At 38.3% G+C, this 20,822-nt stretch overlaps 1 protein-coding gene across 1 annotated transcript in view; it reads right to left on the reverse strand.

Annotated features, from left to right (window-relative positions):
* The window catches only part of SAMSN1 (SAM domain, SH3 domain and nuclear localization signals 1), a 140,389-nt gene that overhangs the window by 97,299 nt on the left and 22,268 nt on the right, over positions 1 to 20,822 (reverse strand). The window contains 6 exon segments of the mRNA XM_059388378.1: positions 3,414 to 3,700; positions 6,345 to 6,426; positions 7,022 to 7,101; positions 11,966 to 12,052; positions 14,372 to 14,409; positions 17,178 to 17,215. Of these exon segments, the coding sequence (XP_059244361.1) occupies positions 3,414 to 3,700; positions 6,345 to 6,426; positions 7,022 to 7,101; positions 11,966 to 12,052; positions 14,372 to 14,409; positions 17,178 to 17,215 (612 nt within the window).

Here is a 20,822-nt window from a genome sequence, read left to right on the forward strand (position 1 = left end):
ATAGACACACACACACACACATTAAATATATAGTGGATTCACTCCCCATCTATCTCTTACTACAGTCCCAACACATGATCCAAAAATCCACAAACTCAGAAGTTGGTAGAAAGAGAGTTAGGATCAAGAAAATGGTTTATGAAGCCGTCTACACCTTATTTCCTTCCTGCCCTTCACTATCAGGTACATAATAGGCATCATTTTTGAAACTCTGATAGAGTTTAAACTCAAACCAAATATATATTTGAGTTAAGTAATATCTGGAATCATAGCATAAGATATTTTTTATTATGTTTAGTACTGGTCAATGCAAGATCCTTACTGTCTACATCTACTTGAAAAATCCATGTACCTGGTATTAAGCAAAGGGCATTGGATGGAGTTTACAACGGAACAGAAGGGAACTTTGAACTTGATTCTGAGGGTGAGGCCTACAATGGAATTTCAAGGAGTTTAGGGAGAGGACACAAGTGCTCATTGCTCCTCTTCTGGGGGTAACATACATATGTTGTTTCATTTAATATTTCTAACAATCATAAGAATTTTTTCTCATCACCATTTTACACATAAGGAATCGGAGACACAGAATTTAAACAAGTTCAAAGTCAAAAGTTATCACTTCTATCAAGGTGAAGCAAGTTTGATTACTATAAAGGCCAAAGCTAAGCAGAAATCCCACAAATTGTAGCCAAGGACCAGGAGGCAAAAAGTGGAAATCAACAGAATAGCTGAAACGACTGAAGCCAGTACTGAGTGATGGGATTTTACTTTGCCATTGGGTGTACGATGTGGATTTGTGAGTGAGGAGGCCCCCATTTTCAGGTTTGTGTTACATTTTAAAGATGTCAACTAGTACTTGGTGCTTGGCACAGTATAAGTCCCCAGAATGTTTTTTCAAGCCATTTTTTGAATTGTATAATTCTTTTAAACATGAGACTAATGCTAAGGGATACCCCAATAATTCCTTTCAACTTTTTAAAATGATCATTATGGGATAATACATATATATATATATATATATATATATATATATATATATAAAATAAGAACTTGGCTAAGGAATATAGTTCATTCATAAAATTCATTTATTAGAACCAAGCATTTCTTTTTCTGTGTATAAATTAAAGTTGAATGGGGACTAGTTAACCTCTTTTCCTTGCTTTAAAAGGTGATGGATGGATAGATGGATAGATGGATAGATAGATACATAGGTAGGTAAGTAGGTAGGTAGATAGATAGATAGACAGACACAGCGAGCATGACTTTGGATACTAAAGTAAGAAAATCTATTCTGATTTTAATTTCATTTCACCAGAGCCCAAGATGTAGATTTCATATTAACATTCCATGTTCCTTTAGAACCAACTAAATCCACTCTGTAAAATCTTCTATTAAAAAAGAGATTATGTCTCTCTTCTAGCTAACAAATAGAGCTCTACATTCTTTCTACCTGCAAAATGAGTTATAATATTGCTCTTGGGATATAGGAAAACTCCTCCATCTATAATGTCACATTATTATTGGGTGGCTTGGGTGGTTTTAAAATATGTTTATAAATTGTTTTATACTGCTCTCTTCAAAAGGTGGGTCTTAATGCCCCTCTCCCTAGTATTAGCTGGATTTAATAACTTGTCTATAACAAATAGAATAAGGGAGAAGTGATGGCATATGACTTTGGAGACCAAGTTTTAAAAGGCTTCCTGGTCTCCTTCTTACTCTGTGCCTTGGGTCACACATTCTGGGGGAAGCCAAATGCCACCTTCTGATATACTCAAGCAGCCACATGCCAAGGCCAACAAGATGAGGTACTGATTCCTCCGAACGGCCTCCAGCAAGAAGCAGAAAGCCCTGCCTAGTGCAGGGAGAGGGACTTTGAAAACAGATAACTAATCCAGTAGCAAAGTTATACAGCGGATAAGAAAGAACTTGGAAATAAGAATGATGCACAACATAATTGGTTCATTTTTATATTCCATCATACATAAAAACTAACAATTTTTTGGTTGACACTTTCAAGTAGTAAGTAAACAATCTGTCGTTTTGGCCTGTTTTTTTCCTGCCTTACAGTTGGTTCACAACTTTGATTAGAACCACCCTAGATTTGTCTGATGAAACCTAACAGGGGATCTGTCTCTTCTGGATCACACTGTAACCTTAAGTATTTTCCCGGTCACCTTATGACAAGCCCCCTCAGTTAAGCTCACCAAAAAGCAGCTCCACTTTGATCTAATCTAGGTATATTTTCCAACAATGGTGTGCTGAATTGGATACCAATTTAAAGTCTCTACATTTAAGTCTCTACGTTGCCAATGGGCTGTATGTAGCCAAGAGTTGTTTTTCTTATTAATCCAATTTTTTCTTAAGGGCGAAATGACCAACTCTCAACTCTAGAAGCCAATGACCCAGAAGGAGGCTGGTCTAGATCACACAGTCGGGGCTGAGTCGAGTCACCCTCTAACTCTGTGCCCAAGACTTGGTCAAATATCTCATTAGGGCTCGGCACTAGCAAAAGTGGCAGTTATATAAATAACGTGTTTCTATGAGGAATATGTTCAGCTTTGAGGGAGAGGGGAGAAGCAGGCTTCCCACCAAGCAGGGAGCCTGATGTGGGACTCGATCCCAGGACTCCAGGATCAAGACCTGAGCCAAAAGCAGACGCTTAACTGACTGAGTCACCCCGCACTGCTCTACCGTTCTTACCATATGCCTTTTGCCCTGTGGTGGAAGGACAGCTTCTAACTTAGCAAATACCATGTCCCAGCTTCCAGCAGGGAAAGGGCAAAGCACAAAGCTTTCTCCTCAGGAAGCTTTGCTTCCCCCCATCCCCCGAAAAGAAAACCTTCCCTGGGCATTTCTCACTATAATTCCCTGGTCAGGACTGGATCCCATGACCACCCTAACTACAGGGGAGGCCGAGAAATCAACTACTTAAGCTTTGCAGTCTCCATAGGAAAGGAGGTCAAAGGCGAAATTGATTGAAATGGGTGGTGAAGTCCTCCAACCTTTAGAAGAGAACCTAACCCACGCTTACATACACGCGTATTTTTAAAAATTAATTCATGCAGCAACACTTTTTCCACTGAAGGAGCGTAGGGAGGAAATGTTTTGGTGCAGTCTTGGGTCGGGGGGTGCTTGACAGGTCTTAATATCACCAGCACTGAAAGTAATAAATGTCATCCCTCTTTTCTATCATGAATATGAATGACGCTCTGAAGGCTGAAAGCAACCTAAGAATTTACGTGAGAAATGAGGCATGAAACATTTTTGAAAATATATTAGCCCAAAGTCTGTATTACTGCATATTTTAGACCCTTTTCAATATGCTACAAAAGGTCTGAGCCATCAACTGAATGCTGCCCGAAAAGAACAAATAAGAACAAGGATACAAACATAAATGCTGGGAGTCAAGTTACCCCAAGATGTTCTCTACAATCGGCGTAATGATCGTGGTACTGGGCATCTGGCTTTGCTTCAAACTCGCCCCATCGGCACTTGTCCTGCGAGGTGGGTTCTCCAGCAAGTTTATCCCAGGCCAAGCAGTCAGAAGTACTCATGGAACTAAGTGAGTATTGGAGAGAGAATTCCATAAAAGCTTCCTGCCCCCACCTCCTGCCCCTTGGTTCCTTGCACTTTTCTCTAGGCCTGAGATCTTTCCTCTTATTTTGAAAACATGAAGGAAACTTGTCTAGTCGAGGGGTTCCTGATGGGGAATTCAGTTAACGTTTAAATTCTGTATTATGAATGGTTTTATTGTCTAAAATATATTTTCAGGCACAGTCCTGTGATAATCAGAAGTATGAATATATCTTATATCCCATGAACTTTATCCCATGTTAATGATATTCAGTAAAATGGCCAACCATGGGGACGCCTGGGTGGCTCAGTGGGTTAGGCAGCTGCCTTCGGCTCAGGTCATGATCCCAGCGTCCTGGGATCGAGTCCTACATCCGGCTCCTTGCTCCGCAGAGGGAGCCTGCTTCTCCCTCTGACTCTGCCTGCCTCTCTGCCTGTGCTCGCTCTTCCTCTCTCTCTCTGACAAATAAATAAATAAACTCTTTAAAAAAAAAAAAATGGCCAACCATGTGAAAATATGTACCCTGTTAAGATATTATGCATTATTTTAATCTTTTCTTCCTTTACATGATTTTAAGAAGTTCTACAATGAATATACATTATTCTCACGATAGGAAACAAATGCCAACTTCGGTTTTTCCATGAGGTTATTGTCTTATCAGACCAGACAGGAGCCAAGTTTGGACTTGTAAAGTGAAACTGTGTGGGGCATCATGTCTGTAGACCAGTGCCTGTCCACTGTCTGGATGCCAGAGAGTCTCATGGTTCATGTACCTAGCGTCACCCTTTTACTCATAAAAATGCCTGGGAGGGGGAGAGAGAGAATCTCAAGCAGACTCCACCCGCAGCAAGGAGCCCTACACAGGGCTCAATCTCATGACCCTGCGATCACGACCTAAGCTGAAAACAGGAGTTGGGCACTTAACTGAGCTAGCCAGGAGCACCCAACTCTCTTCGTTCTTTTTTTTTTTAAGTCCCTTTGTTCTGATACAGACAATCCCCAGGCTACACCAGAGAAACACTGCTCTGATAAGTCTTTTGCTCACTTATTGAGAGGCCACAGTCTATGTCGAAGTCCATTCTTATGGATCCCACTGATAAGCTAGTCTGCCCCTTCACACCAGAGAATGGTGCCCCCTCTGCCCCACCTTTCAAAAAATAAACTACTTTTACTTTTCCTCAGTCATAAGGAGTTAATAGGTTAATAATTTGCAGAACACTTCTTAATACTAAATAATACTTCATTATACAAAAGTATTCTGTCATACAGAAAAAGTTTCTTTTCTTTTCTTTTTTTTTTTTACTTTTAAAGATTTTACTTATTTAAGAGAGAGCAAAAGGGAGAGAGAGAAGCAGGTTCACCACTGAGCAGAGAGCCTGATGTGGGTGGGACTGGATCCCATGACCCTGAGATCATGACCTGAGCTGAAGGCAGACGTTTACCTGACTGAGCCACCGAGGCACACCAGAAAAAGTGTTTCTTAATTAGTTAAATTCAACTGAATGCCCACCATGAATGAGAAGAGAGATATTAAAGATACACAAGACCAACCTCTACTCCCAAATGAAAATTTCTAGATTAGGTATCTCCAGCTTGTCTGTCATTGCTTATGAATTCCCTCAACTGATCTTTAGTGATAAACTACAGAGTACAAGTCAATGGTTACTATTCTAGAAGGATCATTTCTCAGCCAATGAAAATGCCAGAACAACTAGTGTAGTAAAGATTTACCTTTAACCCCCCCCTTTAAAAAAAAAAAGGTTTTATTTATTTGGCACAGAGAGAGAGATCACAAGTAGGCAGAGAGGCAGGCAAAGAGGTTGGGAGAGTTTGAGAGGTGGGAGAAGCAGGCTCCCTGCTGAGCAGAGAGCTCAATGCACGTTCTGTCCCAGGACCCTGAGATCATGACCTGAGTCAAAGGCAGAGGCTTAACCCACTGAGCCACCCAGGTGCCCTAACCCTTTTCTGCTAAGAAGTTTTTACATCCTTTTCTTCATTCTCAGAGATGGTTCTATTTTTCTTCTAAAAACCTAAAGAAGGACTTCTCTTGGCACAACACATGTCTGGGGAGCTCTTACTGTAAATCAGCCTTCATTTATTTCCTGGCTATCAGACAATGTTTCACTTAGATACTATATCTGAGGCCTCATCTAAATTTAGGAGAATGAGACCGCAGATTTTAGAAATAATCTGCCAGCTGTGCTGGTGAAAGTGTCCTGAAGCCCTTGCAAAGAGTAAGAAAAGGAGGGGAGGGAGGCAGAGGAGAAGAGAGGAGCCTCAGGGACAACCACAGTAGAATTTTTCAAGCATCTCCTAAATGCTAGCCATGAAGGGAAGTGCTTTAATAAAGTACCTCACTTAAACCTCCTGATTAAGCCAGGAGATGAATGTTCTTTATAGCCTGACTCTACAGATCATGAAAACTGAGGCAGAGAGAAATTATGTAAAGTGCCCCAAATCACAAAGGTACTAAGGACCAAACTAAGATACAGGGCTCTGTGTGTTTCCAGAACTCTCCACCACGCATTGTGGGACACCACGCCGGTTGAAGGCAATTTGGGGCAGCCCCCCTCAGGAGCTCACTACTGTCACCCCGGCAGCATCGGAACAGCCAGGAGACACTGTGGCTGATCACAGGTTATGGTCCACTGTCTAACTCGTTAGAAGGCCTCCGACAGCCTCAGAAATCAGGCTGGATTTAGGAAGGCGAGCTTCCTTTCCTCACCAATTCAGTCCCTCCCGATTCAGACGCTATATCCTGTCTTCCAACGGATCAATTCTACTGCACCGAGGAAGGCCGGTTCTAAATTTCCTAATAAAACTATCAGAATGATGAAAGAGAACACGATGGGCTGTCGGAAAAATATCAAAAATCAGTGTGATGCTTGAGTTGGCCCGATTGGCTCATATACTGTTTTTCTATTACAAGGTGAAGAGCAACTATTGGGCTGTTAATTAATGTTATGTTATTATTATGAGGGAGGCCCAAGGTTCAGACATTCTTAATTGCCTGAACTCCTGGGCTAATTAATGCAATTTATAAGGGATATGTCAGGAATAATAGTATATGTTTTTATATCAAACGTAAAAACATGAGGGACGTGCCCCTCACTGAAGGTTACCAGATAGTTCTAAGCACTTAACATGGGTCTTGTCAGAGAAAATCCCAGTACATTAATTTAATAGGCTCAGAGTTACTTATCAAAAGGCTGTAGAGCATAATGTTTTGCATAATCAAATGGTTTATTAACTCAAGTCATCATTTGATTTTTTCATTTATATTCCAATTCACAGATATAAGTATATCAATTACAAAAACAGCCTACAATATATAAATACAAAATAGCTTCGAGGCGAAGTATTGTACACAGCATCTAGAACACTACAGAGCTCAGTAACAAGATGATTTTCACAAAACACATGCCAAACACTGATTATTCACATTACCTGACAGGAAATGCCTTGTGGTTTTTTCCCTTGAAAAGTATGCATGTTATTACTCAAAAGAAAATCATCTTCATTTAGATCTATGAAAAGAGATAAATGTTATGTAGATTATCAGAAATTACAGGACTTAAGAAGTTTAAGGGCAATTTAATACTCTTTATACTTTTCGTTAGTCTATTACGGTACTATATTGCCTAGATCATAAATCTTTATTTTCTTAAAGATAATCTTATTCTCACAAGAAACAGGTCAAAATAAAATACAAATTTAACAAATTAACAAATTTAACAAAGAAAAAATGAAGAATGCCACTGGCCAGCTGGGTATCTGAGCAAGCATGGAACCTCTCTGGGACTCAGTTTCCCTCTCAGTAATAAAAGAGTAGCATACTACCTACTAAACTCAGTTATACAGCTGCCAGATTGTGGCCTCTGCTGTAGAAAAAAGAGGACGTTTGAGGATCTTGAACTAAGGAAGAGACATCAGAAAAATAGTATTTTATGAAGATTAGCTGTTTGTCTTGTGGTCTTACGCATTTTTATTTATTTGCAATCTCCCGAATATTGCCCTACAAGAGAATATTTAGAAAACAGAAGCAATTTTCTCCTGAGTAGTAACGAAGTTGCAAGAGTTGAATTAGGCAACATGCAGCTGTACTTTCCATAGATGGCCACAGAAATATCCCTCACACCACACGTTCCGCAATGTGAACTTGGTATGTCTCCATCAAGAAACAGAGTTCAATTCTCCTCTTATTCAACTGAGCTGATCTTAGTAACTCACTTATCACAGGACAATGCAGTGGAAATGATGCTTTGTGACCCTCCACCCCCGCACCAAGAGTAGGTCAGCCTTACAGCTTCTGCCTCGTTCATTCGGGATGCTCACTCTCCAGACATTCCTCCCGTGGTGCATGAAGCTCCCTCTCATGTGCCCCTCCCTCTTGCAACCCAGTCCTTGTCCAGGGTAGGGCTTACGTCACCTGGAGAGGCCACATACTGGAAGTCTCCACCAAGTCCAGCCTGCACGTGATCCCAGAACAGGTGCCAAATATATAAGTGAAAAAGTCTCTCTAGATGATTCAAGCCACCAAATATTTAAGTCCTCCCCAGTCATTCAAGTCTTTCCAGAAGAAGCCTCAGATATCATGAAGCCCTGCCCTGAATGAATTCCTGGCCCACAAAATCCACAAGCCTGATACAATGCTGTTTGATGCCATTACATTTGGGGGTGGTTTTTTTTGCAGCAACAAAATCATGAAAACATGCAGAAACTACATAAGTGAGTCACAAATGACCACATACATAGGAATGCACATCCAACGTACACGTTCAGACTCCAACTGACCCTCGAATGCAGATGTGGGGAAGAAATGAGATAAGGTTAAAAAGCAAAATAATCTAATAATTCTAATCAGCTTTCAGGTGATTCTAATGAAGATAGTCCTAACCACACTCAGGAAACTATAACCCTAGGAAGAAATCCACTAAGGAACTGAAGGTAGACTCATTTGTCCAAAACACGAAGGTGCTGAGTGTTCTCGTCACTCGATTCAGAAAAGTCCTTCTTGGAAGCAAGAGGCCTGCACACAGGCAGCCTGTGCTCAGGGAGTTTCTTCCTAGATGATAAGCGGATGTTCAGGTGTGAAATAGGGCTTTTCTCCCTCACGCCTTCCTGTGATCCAGTCTAACCAAAGTTAAATTACATGGTCTTGGGAAACAATTTTTAAATTAATTGGAGGTCCCTGAAAATTAAACAGAATAGCAAATACATTAGTGACTTTATCTATTTGCCATCCTGAAAGTGAGGGTTTCAAGCCAAAAAAGAAGAGAACTAATAAGGTCTGGAAAAATCAAGCCAGAATGTTTACATGCATACTCCAAAGAGGCAGGCCAAATAATAATATTGACTAGGATTTAGGAAAGAAGGTTTCAGACCAATGGCAATTTAAATGTGAAACCGGAAGGCCCTAGTAACATCCCTCCTATAATAGGATTTTTGGTAATGAATCTCATCAAAATCATACGTAAGGAGTATTTATTTTTAAAATAATTTGATGACAATATGGGTGAAATTAATAGTCCCCTCAATACTAACCATGTTTCCTGATCTTATCCAGCCCTTTACTTGCTTTACTAACAGGCCAAGTTTTATTATTATTTTTTTGCCTATTTTCTGTTTTATGGAATAGTCTGACATAGTCACACTGTTTGAGAAATCTCTAAATACGTTCTGCTTCCTTTTTATTATTTTTTTTAAATTTTGCTTTGCCTTTATTCTTTGTACTTTCTGGCATAAAATATAAAAAGCTTATTCCTGATACCACTATCTCTCCTTAAATCAAACCTTGATCTTAGGTAAACTCCAATTCACAGATTTCAAAATTTGTTCTTTTCAGGCTTGATTTAGCTTCTTCATAAAATTAAGGCCAAAATCAATTTTAAAATCATAAATTTAAAATTTTAAAATTGATCTTGATTTACTCTAATGAATATTATGACTATTCTGCCTTTGATGGTGCTGAACATAGAACTGACACGAATTACAGATTAATTTTCCTTGATACCTAAACTATGCCAGTGCTTTAGTCGTAAAGTCCTGAGCACTTAATTTATTTTGCATTTATTTTGCAGATGTAGTCTCTTTTAACAGCACAGATGGAGGTTTCGATAAAACTCTTCTTAGAAAAAGGAAATGGACTAGATAAACTAAAAATATTATGCTTCTGGCACTCCATGTATTCTGGTAAATTTTGTCTTAACTGACATAACACAGTCATATTATTGTGCTACGTGGATATCTATAGATTCAAACACCAGGCACAAATTCTTGCTAAACATAACCCGTGGGCATTTCTTTCATCAGGCCCTGATATTCTTTACGCCTGAATTGTTGTTAATATGTGTCATCAACAAACACCTTTTTGAAATTGAAACTGAAATGGAGAGAAATGGCCTTGTTTTCCCCTTTGGTCTTGGAGTTAGTAACAGATTCCGTAGGAGTTAGTGCCACTCCTACCATTTAATTTCCTGTATATTTTCTTCTATTCTATTGAGGCTGCCTTCAGAATTTCATCATATGGGTTCAATAAAATAATGGGCTCTGGTGATAGCAACTTGACAGACTGCCTATCCTCAGACACAGTAAACCTCTCTTCGGTAATTATGCAATTAACAGTTGAAAAGTAGTGTTTAAAAATGAGAAAGAAATATCGTGGGTTGATGGGTAGGGCACTAATTGCCTAGAAATACTCTGAGCTTTCCAAATGAAGCTCCTCCACCCATAAAATTCAAGTCCACAACTTGTGGCCCTCCCTTCCCCACTGAATTTCTCCCTTCAATTTACAGTGGCACGAATGGCCTTGGTCTCGGGCCATCAACTCTTCCTTGCACAGCATTAATCCCTAGGAAATGTCCTGTGACTCAGCTGCTACTGCTGAAATGCCAGCTGAACTTTTAGACACGCACACGCACACGCGCGCGCGCACACACACACACACACAAACGCGCGCGCGCGCGCGCGAATATATGGTAGCTTAAGATGCAGAAGTAACCAAAGCTGAGAATGTTTCTGTAAAGACTTGTTTTTTTTTTTTCCTCTGACAAAAGCACATCTCTAATCAGAAACACCATACTATGAAGCCAAGATTTTTTTGGCTATAATAGAATTAATTACCTTCCTAAGACTCCTAAATTAAAAAAAAAAAAAAAAATCAGAGAAAATTATTTGTAAAAAAAAGAAATAGCAAATTGAATTATTAAGAAATGGCAAAATTTATAACAAAATAATCTACAGTACAGATTGATCCATAGATCAATATACAATAATATAAAAATCACATGTATTTATTAAAGGGATGGAGGATACACAACGTGGATGAATGTCTGACTAGTCTGTAGAGTGTGTGAGTGAACATAGCTGGCATCCACGAGGTAAAGATACAGTCCAATCGCAACATGATCTTTATTAAGACATTTCCTATGTTGTGATTAAAGAAAATATCTAAACTCCAAAATGTTTCATCTATTTATTTATATAGAAAAAATTATAACTATTTAAAAATTCAATTAAAATTATTTTCCAAAATGTTACATAATCTTGAATAAAGCAGCAATATTTCAAAATAAATTATTTTCATAAATAATTATTTTATAAATCTAAGAGCACTCTTAAAAGGTAAAATCTGGACAGAATGTATAACCAAATCACTAAACTAATGATAAATATGCACTATAATTCCCTTTGTCCCAGGGTATTAAAATATATTTAATTAAAAATTAGAAACTCTTAAATAATCAATAACTAACATAATTTTTTTTGTTCTAGTAACATTAAAGGGAGAATACCAAGCAACTTTTTATGCAGTTGTTCATGTTTGTGAACTCTGAACACTTTTTGTTTTATTCATTACCTTCCCGAAGTTAAGTAATTTTAATTTTGAAGTCATTTATTATTAATACAGTTTTCTACACCTGGCTGCTAATTTTCTCTTCTTGGGAATTTTTAAATTATGAAATGATATAATTTTGTATTAATAATCAAGGGTGCTCTTCTATATTTTTAAGGAAAACTTAAATGTTTTAACAACTATTAATATATTGATGTTATTTTGGAGGGTTTTTCTATGGGCTGATTTTTAACACATGTTAAAATTCTTACAGACATTAAAGACTTTCAAATATTATTTGCAATTGATTCTTTGCTTCAACAGTCAACCTAATTAGATTCTACTTCCTTTCTATATGTTTATGAGTATCTATACACACCCAGACACACGTATATATCCTATTATAATATATACCTCCTATTCTAGTTGTTTTTCCTTTTTTAAGTAGACCACAATGCCCTGCTTATTTTAATAGGGAAAGATGTAAATTTTTCTTTCCTGCCCTTTAAGCTACTTTGGGAAAATGCAAAGTCAGCTGAACTGAATTTAGCAATTACCTTTTAGCTGACAGGGTTTTCTGATGTGGGAATCATTCTCAGGCTTGTGGGGTTCCTGCCAGATTGTGTCCCTCACTGTTTTCCTTTCTAAAATAAAGCAGAGGATTGGTTAGCAGAATTCACAGTAACATCTGTCCAGTAAGTGTAGGAAGTAGGAAATCAAAACAAGATCAGCACACAGTTGTAACTTGGTAAGAGATAGGAGAGCTCTGTGGTCCATCCTAGAGAGTTCTAGTGCCTGACAGACAACCCCCAAGTGTCCTGCGGGCCCCCATGTCTTCCCATAAACTACATAAGCACCCAAGCATATGCGGTAAGATGCTGTTATTGAAATACCTGTTGATAGTCTGTGATTACATTATTCTTGGAAGGATTTTTCCTGAATGAACGTTTAGGTTTTCATGCTTAGTTCAAGTCTCCCCACCCTCCGCATTCTTCATCATTTGTAACAAAATGATCAAGTGTGTGGAGAGAACACCGAACTGCAGTGGTTTCAAGAAACTCTCAAATCTTGAGTGGAAGAACGATGACTTGCTCGGCCCTGGCCTCCCACCACCCAGAGCAGGGCCTGGACGTGCTGTGAAGAACTAAACCACGCTAACATGACGAATTAGAATCCCTCCTCGTCTCTTTACCAAAGATGATCATTCCACACGTCCTGTCATCATATTGATAAAGCAAATTTGAGATAATATACCCAAAGCGTCACAGGGAAACAAAGTCAGCACGTCTGTGTTGTTTTTAAGGTCACTGTTTACTCTCCTATTTGACTACAGGAAGGGACTCGAGCATCAAGAATTATGTTAGGAAGGAAACAGCTATAGCCTTGTGTGTACAAACTGCATAGCAGGCTCTGAGAAGAAATCTGATGGAAAATAAAACTTTGACTTATTTCCTTTTACCTAAGATTATGCATTATTTAAATCAGGGTTGATAGGCAAAGTATTTAAAAACTACTTGCCCACAGGGCCTTGACTAGTGAGATAGGACACAGCCTCTGTGGATGCTGCCCTCTGAGGAATATCGGCCCTCATTAAGATGCAGACACTCTTGAAGATGCATCCCTTGATGATCATCACTGGGTCTGAAGGAGATTTTCAGATCCTACCTAGGAGACTGGATTTTGAAAAGAGTTTGAGTTTGAGCATCCAACTCCTAGATGCTACCAGAGAGAAAGGGCACCCACAAATTTAACAAGCTTCACTAAAAATAAATTATTGCCTGGGCTCCTTGGTGGTTCAGTTGGTTAAGCATCTGCCTTCAGTTCAGGTCATGATCTCGGGGTCCTGGAATCAAGCCCCACATCGGGGGATCCCCGCTCAGTGGAGAGCCTGCTTCTCCCTCTGCCTCTGGCCCTTCCTGCTCTCTCTCAAATAAATAAATATTTTTTTTTTTAAGATTTTATTTATTTGACAGAGATCACAAGTAGGCAGAGAGGCAGGCAGAGAGAGAGAGAGAGGGGGAAGCAAAGCCGAGAGCCAGATGCAGGGTTTGACCCCAGGACTCTGAGATCATGACCTGAGCTGAAGGCAGAGGCTTTAACCCACTGAGCCACCCACGACCCAATAAACAAAATCTTTAAAAAAATAAAGTATTGCCTCAATAATCCAGATATTTAAAAAGATTTTATTTATTTATTTGCGAGCGAGTCAAAGATACTGACAGAGAACATGAGTGGGGAGAAGAGGGAGAAAGAAGCAGGCTCTCCGCCGAGCAGCAAGCCTGACTTGGTGTTCAATCCCAGGACCCTGGGATCATGACCCGAGCTGAAGGAAGACACTAAACCAACTGAGCCACCCAGGGGCCCCTAATCCAGATGCTTTGCCATTATGACTACTTTATATTTAGTGAACTATATTCTGTAAGAAAAGGAGAGATGTTATCCGTTAGCTTTCTAAAAGTAATTAATAGAATTAGATATTGACTTCAGAATTAAATAAACATCAAGCCTTTATTGTAACTACAAAAACTATGACCACAGAAACGAAAGAAAAGGTCTGATGTTTGAAAGGCTGTGGAAGAGTCTTTTGTAATATATTTTTTATTTCTTTTTATTCACTCCTAGATTCATATATCTGAAAAATACGGAAGAGGTCACCTTGACCATGGTCGGCCAAGCTAACGTTGAGAAGCCGGAGGATAATCAGCCAATAAACCATCAAAGAGAATTATATTTTTAACGTAAAAGGAAATTATTCTGAATAAATCAATGATTTCTTTGTCTTAGCCATTTACAGTTAGAATGGAACCACCTTCCTTTAAAAAAAATTTCTTCTGTAGAATTCAAAGACCACTCAATTTGATTTCATTAATCACTTATTGTTGCTGTATGGAAGTGGCAGAAGAAAAGAACTTTTAGAGAAACTGAACAGATTATCTGCATGAATCATCTTCTAAATTACTAACCAAATCCTTCGTTTTCAGACATAGATCTCCGGATTGACCTAGAAGAATAAAAGAAACAGATATTTAAGTCTACACCTAGTAAATAATATTTTCAATCAAGCAGAAATTAGATTACTTAGACATGCTTGCACTACGTTTGAGAGTAGAAATACATTCCACCCCTAACTAAGGTCTATATATAGCCCTGAATTTTCCTGACCCTAGATGGCAAAGTACAATTAATATAAGTATAACTTTGGCCTGGAAATTTCCACACAATTTTGAAAATTTTCCATGCAACATTCATAAAACACACACAAAAAAGTGGGCCATTTTTACATGACTGTATCTCAAGATAATAAATAGTTAACGTGGAAAAGCTCTTTTTAAAATAATTCCATTCAATAAATACAGAAGGGATGACTAAATATAATCATGTACAATCCCTAATGAAACAATGGATCTGGGCAATAATCAACAGTTGCTGTTAAAAGTTTTCATTGAAAGGCTAAAAGGGCAACTTTATGCTGATAGCTGAGCCTGATACCATCTGAACCCACTAAGCACGTTCACAGTCATAAAACTACAGACTACCAGATATATGGGCTTCCAAAGTAATGCAGCAGGAAGCCTACAGTCACTGATAAACTACTTTTAAAATACATACACACATATCAAACTTGAACACTATCAAGCCCAGAGACTACCTAAAGAATTTACAGGAAACATACAGGATAGAAGAACATGTCTTTTGTTTTTCTTTTTTTAAATACCACAATGATGCAATCAGCAAGATTAAAAAATGTGGAAAATTCCTCAGAACAAACAATCCAGTTTCTTCAACCAATCAATGGAGAAGGACCTATGAATTAAGAGACATGAACTGAATGCACTGCGATGATCCTGATTGGATCCGGATTCAAATTAACTATTAAAAAAAAAAAAAGCACTTGAGGCTATCAGAAAAATTTTAACAGTGACTATATATTTGGTCATATTATACAATTTTTCTTATTTTGTTCTACTGCAGTGGCGGCACTGTGAGTGTGTGTGTGTGTGTGTGTGTGTGTGTATACATATATGTGTGTGTGTGTGTGTGTGTGTGTGTGTGTGTGTATGCTTACTTTTCAGCAATGTATCTCCAAATACAAAATTATGTGTCTCGTATCTGCTCTAAAAAAATTGTGGAGGTTGGAGCACTAGGGTGTCAATGGGTAGAAATAAAATAAGATTGACTACAGGCTGACACTTGTTCAAGCTTGGTGATGTGAGTTCATCATTATCTCCTCCATTGTGTATAATTGAAAATTCCCATAATAAAATGTCCAAAACAGAAACAGAGAATAAGATTGTGCTGACTCGATCATGTTAATTATTTTACACGCTGGGTGAACACACACGTGTCCTGTACCTATGATTAACTTTGGGGTAGCTTGAGCGTTTTCCACTATTTATATTCTTGGTAGTCATTAAATTAGTGCCACGTTCACTTTTCCTTAAGCTCAAGTTTCTAAGAAAAAAAGTCTGTGTATGTAATTTTTGTCTTTACGATTTTATTTTATTTACTTATTTTTATTTGTTAATGCAAAGGCTTAGGACACCTCTTGGCAGAGTAAGTGTTCCCAAAGAACTATTTATAGTATTGTAAGGTGAGGGAGGTGGAGAACAGCATGAGATGTTATCCCTTCAGGGGAGTGGTGGCCACGAGGATTAAGGAACTGGAGAGTCTTCAATTTTATTTTAATGGGTCGCAACCGGAAGAGCACATTCACTGGTTTTGAAAAATCCTAATTAGTCGGCATCAGGTGCTTTCCCGCTCATCCATTCCCCTTTTTCCTGTGCATGTTTTGATATCCTCTGATTGATAGAAGCATCAATCAAAAGCCAATAGCTGTCATTTCATATAAGGATTTTATTTGGAATCGGTGATTTCTTATCCGGGGCTGGAAAGAGACCCAGCATAGGCACCACAGTTTTTCAGATGGAGATAAGCTGTGCCAAAAAACCCCTTTTTTACTCCAGCTCAGGCTTAAAATGCCTCTGTTGTAATTTAAATAGTTAACTGTGGCTAAAAGACAACTACCCTTGTCTGCCAGGTGCTCTAAACTGTTAATCCAATTACCTACTTCCTATGGGTGTGTTTTATATCCTTACTGGGACAAAGCTTTGAGCAGGTAAGGAAAACAACTATGTAAAAGCACAGAGTGTCTTGGGGGCAGGAGAGCAAGACCCTCTGGAAAGACTCCATCCAGACAGAATTCCACAAAGGAACAGTTTGGTCTCAGAGCATTCAAAGTGCAAGGAAGGTATTCTGTATCATCAGCAACCAATCTGGAAATTTCCCCACAAACCAACTTCCGGCCCCTATGTATTTCCTGCTTATTAGTTAAAATCCCATTACTTTAAGCAACACGTGTGTACCACATCCTCTGGCAGCTTGATGTGCTGAATGTAAAGCCAAGTCTGACCTAAATAACCCAAATCTCTTTACAAACACATTTTTATTTGGATTAGCAGAACCCTTCAGAAGATTAATAGATCACTGATAGAAGCATGTTTTTGAGAAGGCTCCCACTTTAATCTGAGCCTAGTCTGAACACATGTTTCTTTTTCTGGAAATTCAATTTTCACCTCTCTGTGGACAGAAATGTCACAAAACAGGTTTCCAATGCATCAGCATAAACAGATAAATGGTAGCAGAGTGAAACATATCTAGATCTGTACATGACAATTTTTAAAAAAGCACTTTGATAGGAAAACCACGAAAATATTCCATTCAGCATGATAGAACTAACAACATAAAACTTACAAAGTGAACTTGACTTACTTTCTTTCTGGTTGTGCATTCTCAAAGTCAGAAACTTCCTGGAAAACAAAATACAAAATAAAATGAAATAAAATAATACCACTCCAAGAAATCAGAAGGAGAATTCAAGAATGGTTCATCTTCGAGGATAACCTAAATGTAGTTCATTTTGCCTTTTCCCAGGAAGGTAACTGGTGTTTCCTCCCTGTATTTTGGTACTATATCATAGAATCGCAGTTCAAGTTTTTTTTTTTTTTTTTTTTCTCTTTTTAACTTTGAGAGGTGTAGAGTGCTTCCTTTATTAACTAGGGTTTATTCCTTATTCTAAGCCCTGATCAGTTAATAACACAAGTGTTTTAAATAAAAACATGCAATTAAATCCTCATAACCTCAGTTTCCATTCCTCATCAACCCACCAACACCAAGGGCAGAGATATGCACTAGAGTATGCTAATTATATCACATAGTACTTTCTTTTGAGAAAGTTCTATCTATCACAATACCCCGAGTGTGTCGAAATACTCCTGTGATTCATCTGGCCTTTCTCATCAGAGCAACTGAACGTTGTGTAAAATCCCTTACACTTTTGGGGGAAGAATATGTCGCCACGTCTTTCACCATCACTGAAAGAGCTTAAACTGCTCCCAGGCACTTTTAAGAACCCTTCAGATTTTCTTGTTATCATTCATCTTCTCCTTCATTCAAAACCATTTATGTTTTTGATGTTCAATTGCTTTCTGAACATCTACTATATCATAGACAACAGACCCTGCTGTAGAGAGGTTTGATTGGTATGGTAGGAATTCATGGGAAAAACAGAAACGCAAAAGTGGGGAAGAGTAGTGAATGAAAAATCAGGAAAAGGAAAATTGTTTTTATTATTCCAGTGGCTGACAGTATCTGTCGGAGCACTGCCAAATCCACCATAACTCGTCCCCTACAGAGTAACCCTTATTTATTGAATTTCTGTCAAGATTCAACTCTCAAGGACAATTTAAATTACCTATTTCCAGCTGTTGAGTAGAGTGTCACTGTTGAGTAGAGTGTCACTGAAAATTCCAGATGCTGAAACATTCCATTCCTGAACTTGAGGAACGGGTTTTGCCAAATTAAAATGCCTGAGTCATCCAAAGGACAACGTCTAGCAGGAAACAGGGGGAGTGAGGGTGGATACTTGGGAGTCATGAACCAAACCCTGAGGTGAGGTTGGATATCAACAGACCTTTGAGGGGCTAATGGTCTATGACCACTCCTTCAATTCTCTATGCTTTGTCATCATGTGTCCTAAAAATAATTCATCTGTATCCATTGTATTTTTATAAAATTCCTTCAGTGTTGGTCTGGATGGCTCCACACCTCAGCCTGGAAGCCAACTGTGTTCCTTTCACCACCATCAGCAACAGCACCAGCTTTGTGAGGGTCATCAGGAAAGAGGATGGCCATCCATCTTTCTAGTTACACTTACCTCTCACATATATTTGGAATTTAGCTGGGAAGGAGCAAGTTACCTGTTTACATAATCTTCAAAATCTGGGCCAAATATGTCTTAATAATCAGAATCCACTGTCTTGTGTCTAATGAATTTGTTGTATGAAGGTAGATAATTTTTTTCAGATTGCAAATCGCATAGTGCTCAAAATAGTTTCTAACTGTTTTGAGTACAGAGAAAGATGTGCCTAGTCTAGAGGCAACCAACCAGTACAAAAGGTCAACTTGCAATGTGAAAGATGGGAAACATCAGATACCTTTTGTATTTTCAATCATGCAAGTCCCATTACTTTTAACTCTTTTAAATTAACTTATTATATTAGTAACTCATTATTTTGGTTTTTGTTTTACACAGAAAAGTTTATTTTGTGCTGGATGAAAAATGCTACCAAAGAGATTAATTCCAGAGGACTCACACAACTTGTGCGCAATGGAGCTCTAAGTGTTTGAGTCTGGGACAGAAGGGGTATTATTCAAGCATGGTCTCCTGCTTCACTTGGGTGAAGTCTCTAAGTTAATACAAGGAGGCATTGAGCCCATACAAAACTGGTCAAACACATGAGGTTGCTCATTGTGATAAAAGAGATATAGTTAGCTCTGGGTTGAGGTAAAGAGACATCTGGAACAAGACTGAAGGAATTTCATAAGACTGGGGATAGAGGTTGGTTATTTTTAGGGCATACATTGTCACAACGTTCTCTAGGGTCTACCTATCTGTTCTGTTTTACAGGATTCTGGGTTATCCAATTTTTACTTGTAATGAATCATTTTGGTTTGGAGATTTTTGTTAAAGAGTTTTCTTGTAATGGATACTTTGAAAAGATTTTGAGGGATACCTAGCTGGCTCAGTATGAAGAGTAGTGATCTCAGGGTTGTGAGTTCGAGCCCCGTGTTAGGTATGGAGATTACTTAAATAAATAAAATTAAAAAAAAAAAAAAGAAAAAGATTTTGGGTTAAAACTTCTTTTAATCCCTAATAAGATATAAGAAGTAATGTAGTTTTCCTTTGGCAACCTGCTTCTTGCAAAATGGTAGAGAGAGTCAAGCACATTAAATGTGTGTCTGAAGTGTGATTATACGAGGGAAGGGGAACATTCAAACAGCGGAACATCTACTTAATTAATAATATGTCTGTTCCTTGGGTGTTGCCTAGTTGTAGATTACTACTGAATTGGTTAAGCAATTTTTAGTACTGCTTGTACCAGACTCAAAGCAGCTGCTTTCCTTTCTGACTTCTGCTTACATAAGCAGACTGTTATGTATTCACAGTTCAGACCCTGTATTCCTAGAGGGGCAAGTCAAGGAAAGACTAGATACAGCTTTATTTTTAGAGCTACATCTGTATGTATATGTGTGTGTGTGTGTGTGTGTGTGTGTGTGTGTGTGTGTTACTCTGAACTCCAAAAAGAAGATACCATTTCAGAGAGTCAATGAAATGATTCTGTCTAGTCCATTAATTTGACACTTGCCATAAATACCAGGCAAAACTTGCTCCTGTTAGCCTTCATTTCATTATCCCCTAAATCAAGCACTAATCATTAGTCTTACCTTTCATTCACTAGGGAGTTTGTGGCTTAATTTAATTTTTACCCCTGGCCATTGTTAGGAAAATAAAAAATGAAATGTAGGCAGATTATTATAAACGGGCCAGCAGAAACTAAAGAATATGTCTAACATGTGTTATTATTCAAGTAGATGAGAGTGGGCTGTAGGGGTAAAGCATTTTCACATAGTTATGAAACAAGGTCGTATTAAGTCAAATTAAAAAAAATTCAAAATGAATAAAGAGAAGAGGCCACTTAAAAGAAATCTTGGACACCCAATGCTACATTTCTGTTCTCATGCAGTGGTTACAGTTGACTGTCCTTTGAGGTTGAGTCTAATATGTGTCTGTTCCTTGCATTATTGGTTCTTAAATCTTACCTTCAAATCAAAGTCAAAAAGGAAAAATGAAGTGAATATGTCAGGGATTGTTGTTGCCTTAACTGATGGAAATGTGAAAGGTGTTTGGGCACTAGAGGAAATTGATTGGCAGTAAGTGATGATGTAAATCTCATGGTGAACTTTTAAGACTGTAGAGAGCTGACCTTTGATTTGCAGATGAATAAACTGAGATCCCAAATGGTAAATTGACTTGTCTAGGGTCATGCATATAGTGCTCTACTTTGATTAAATCTT

This window comes from Mustela nigripes, chromosome 2, assembly GCF_022355385.1.
Source record: "Mustela nigripes isolate SB6536 chromosome 2, MUSNIG.SB6536, whole genome shotgun sequence".
Classification (NCBI taxonomy): Eukaryota; Metazoa; Chordata; class Mammalia; order Carnivora; family Mustelidae; genus Mustela; species Mustela nigripes.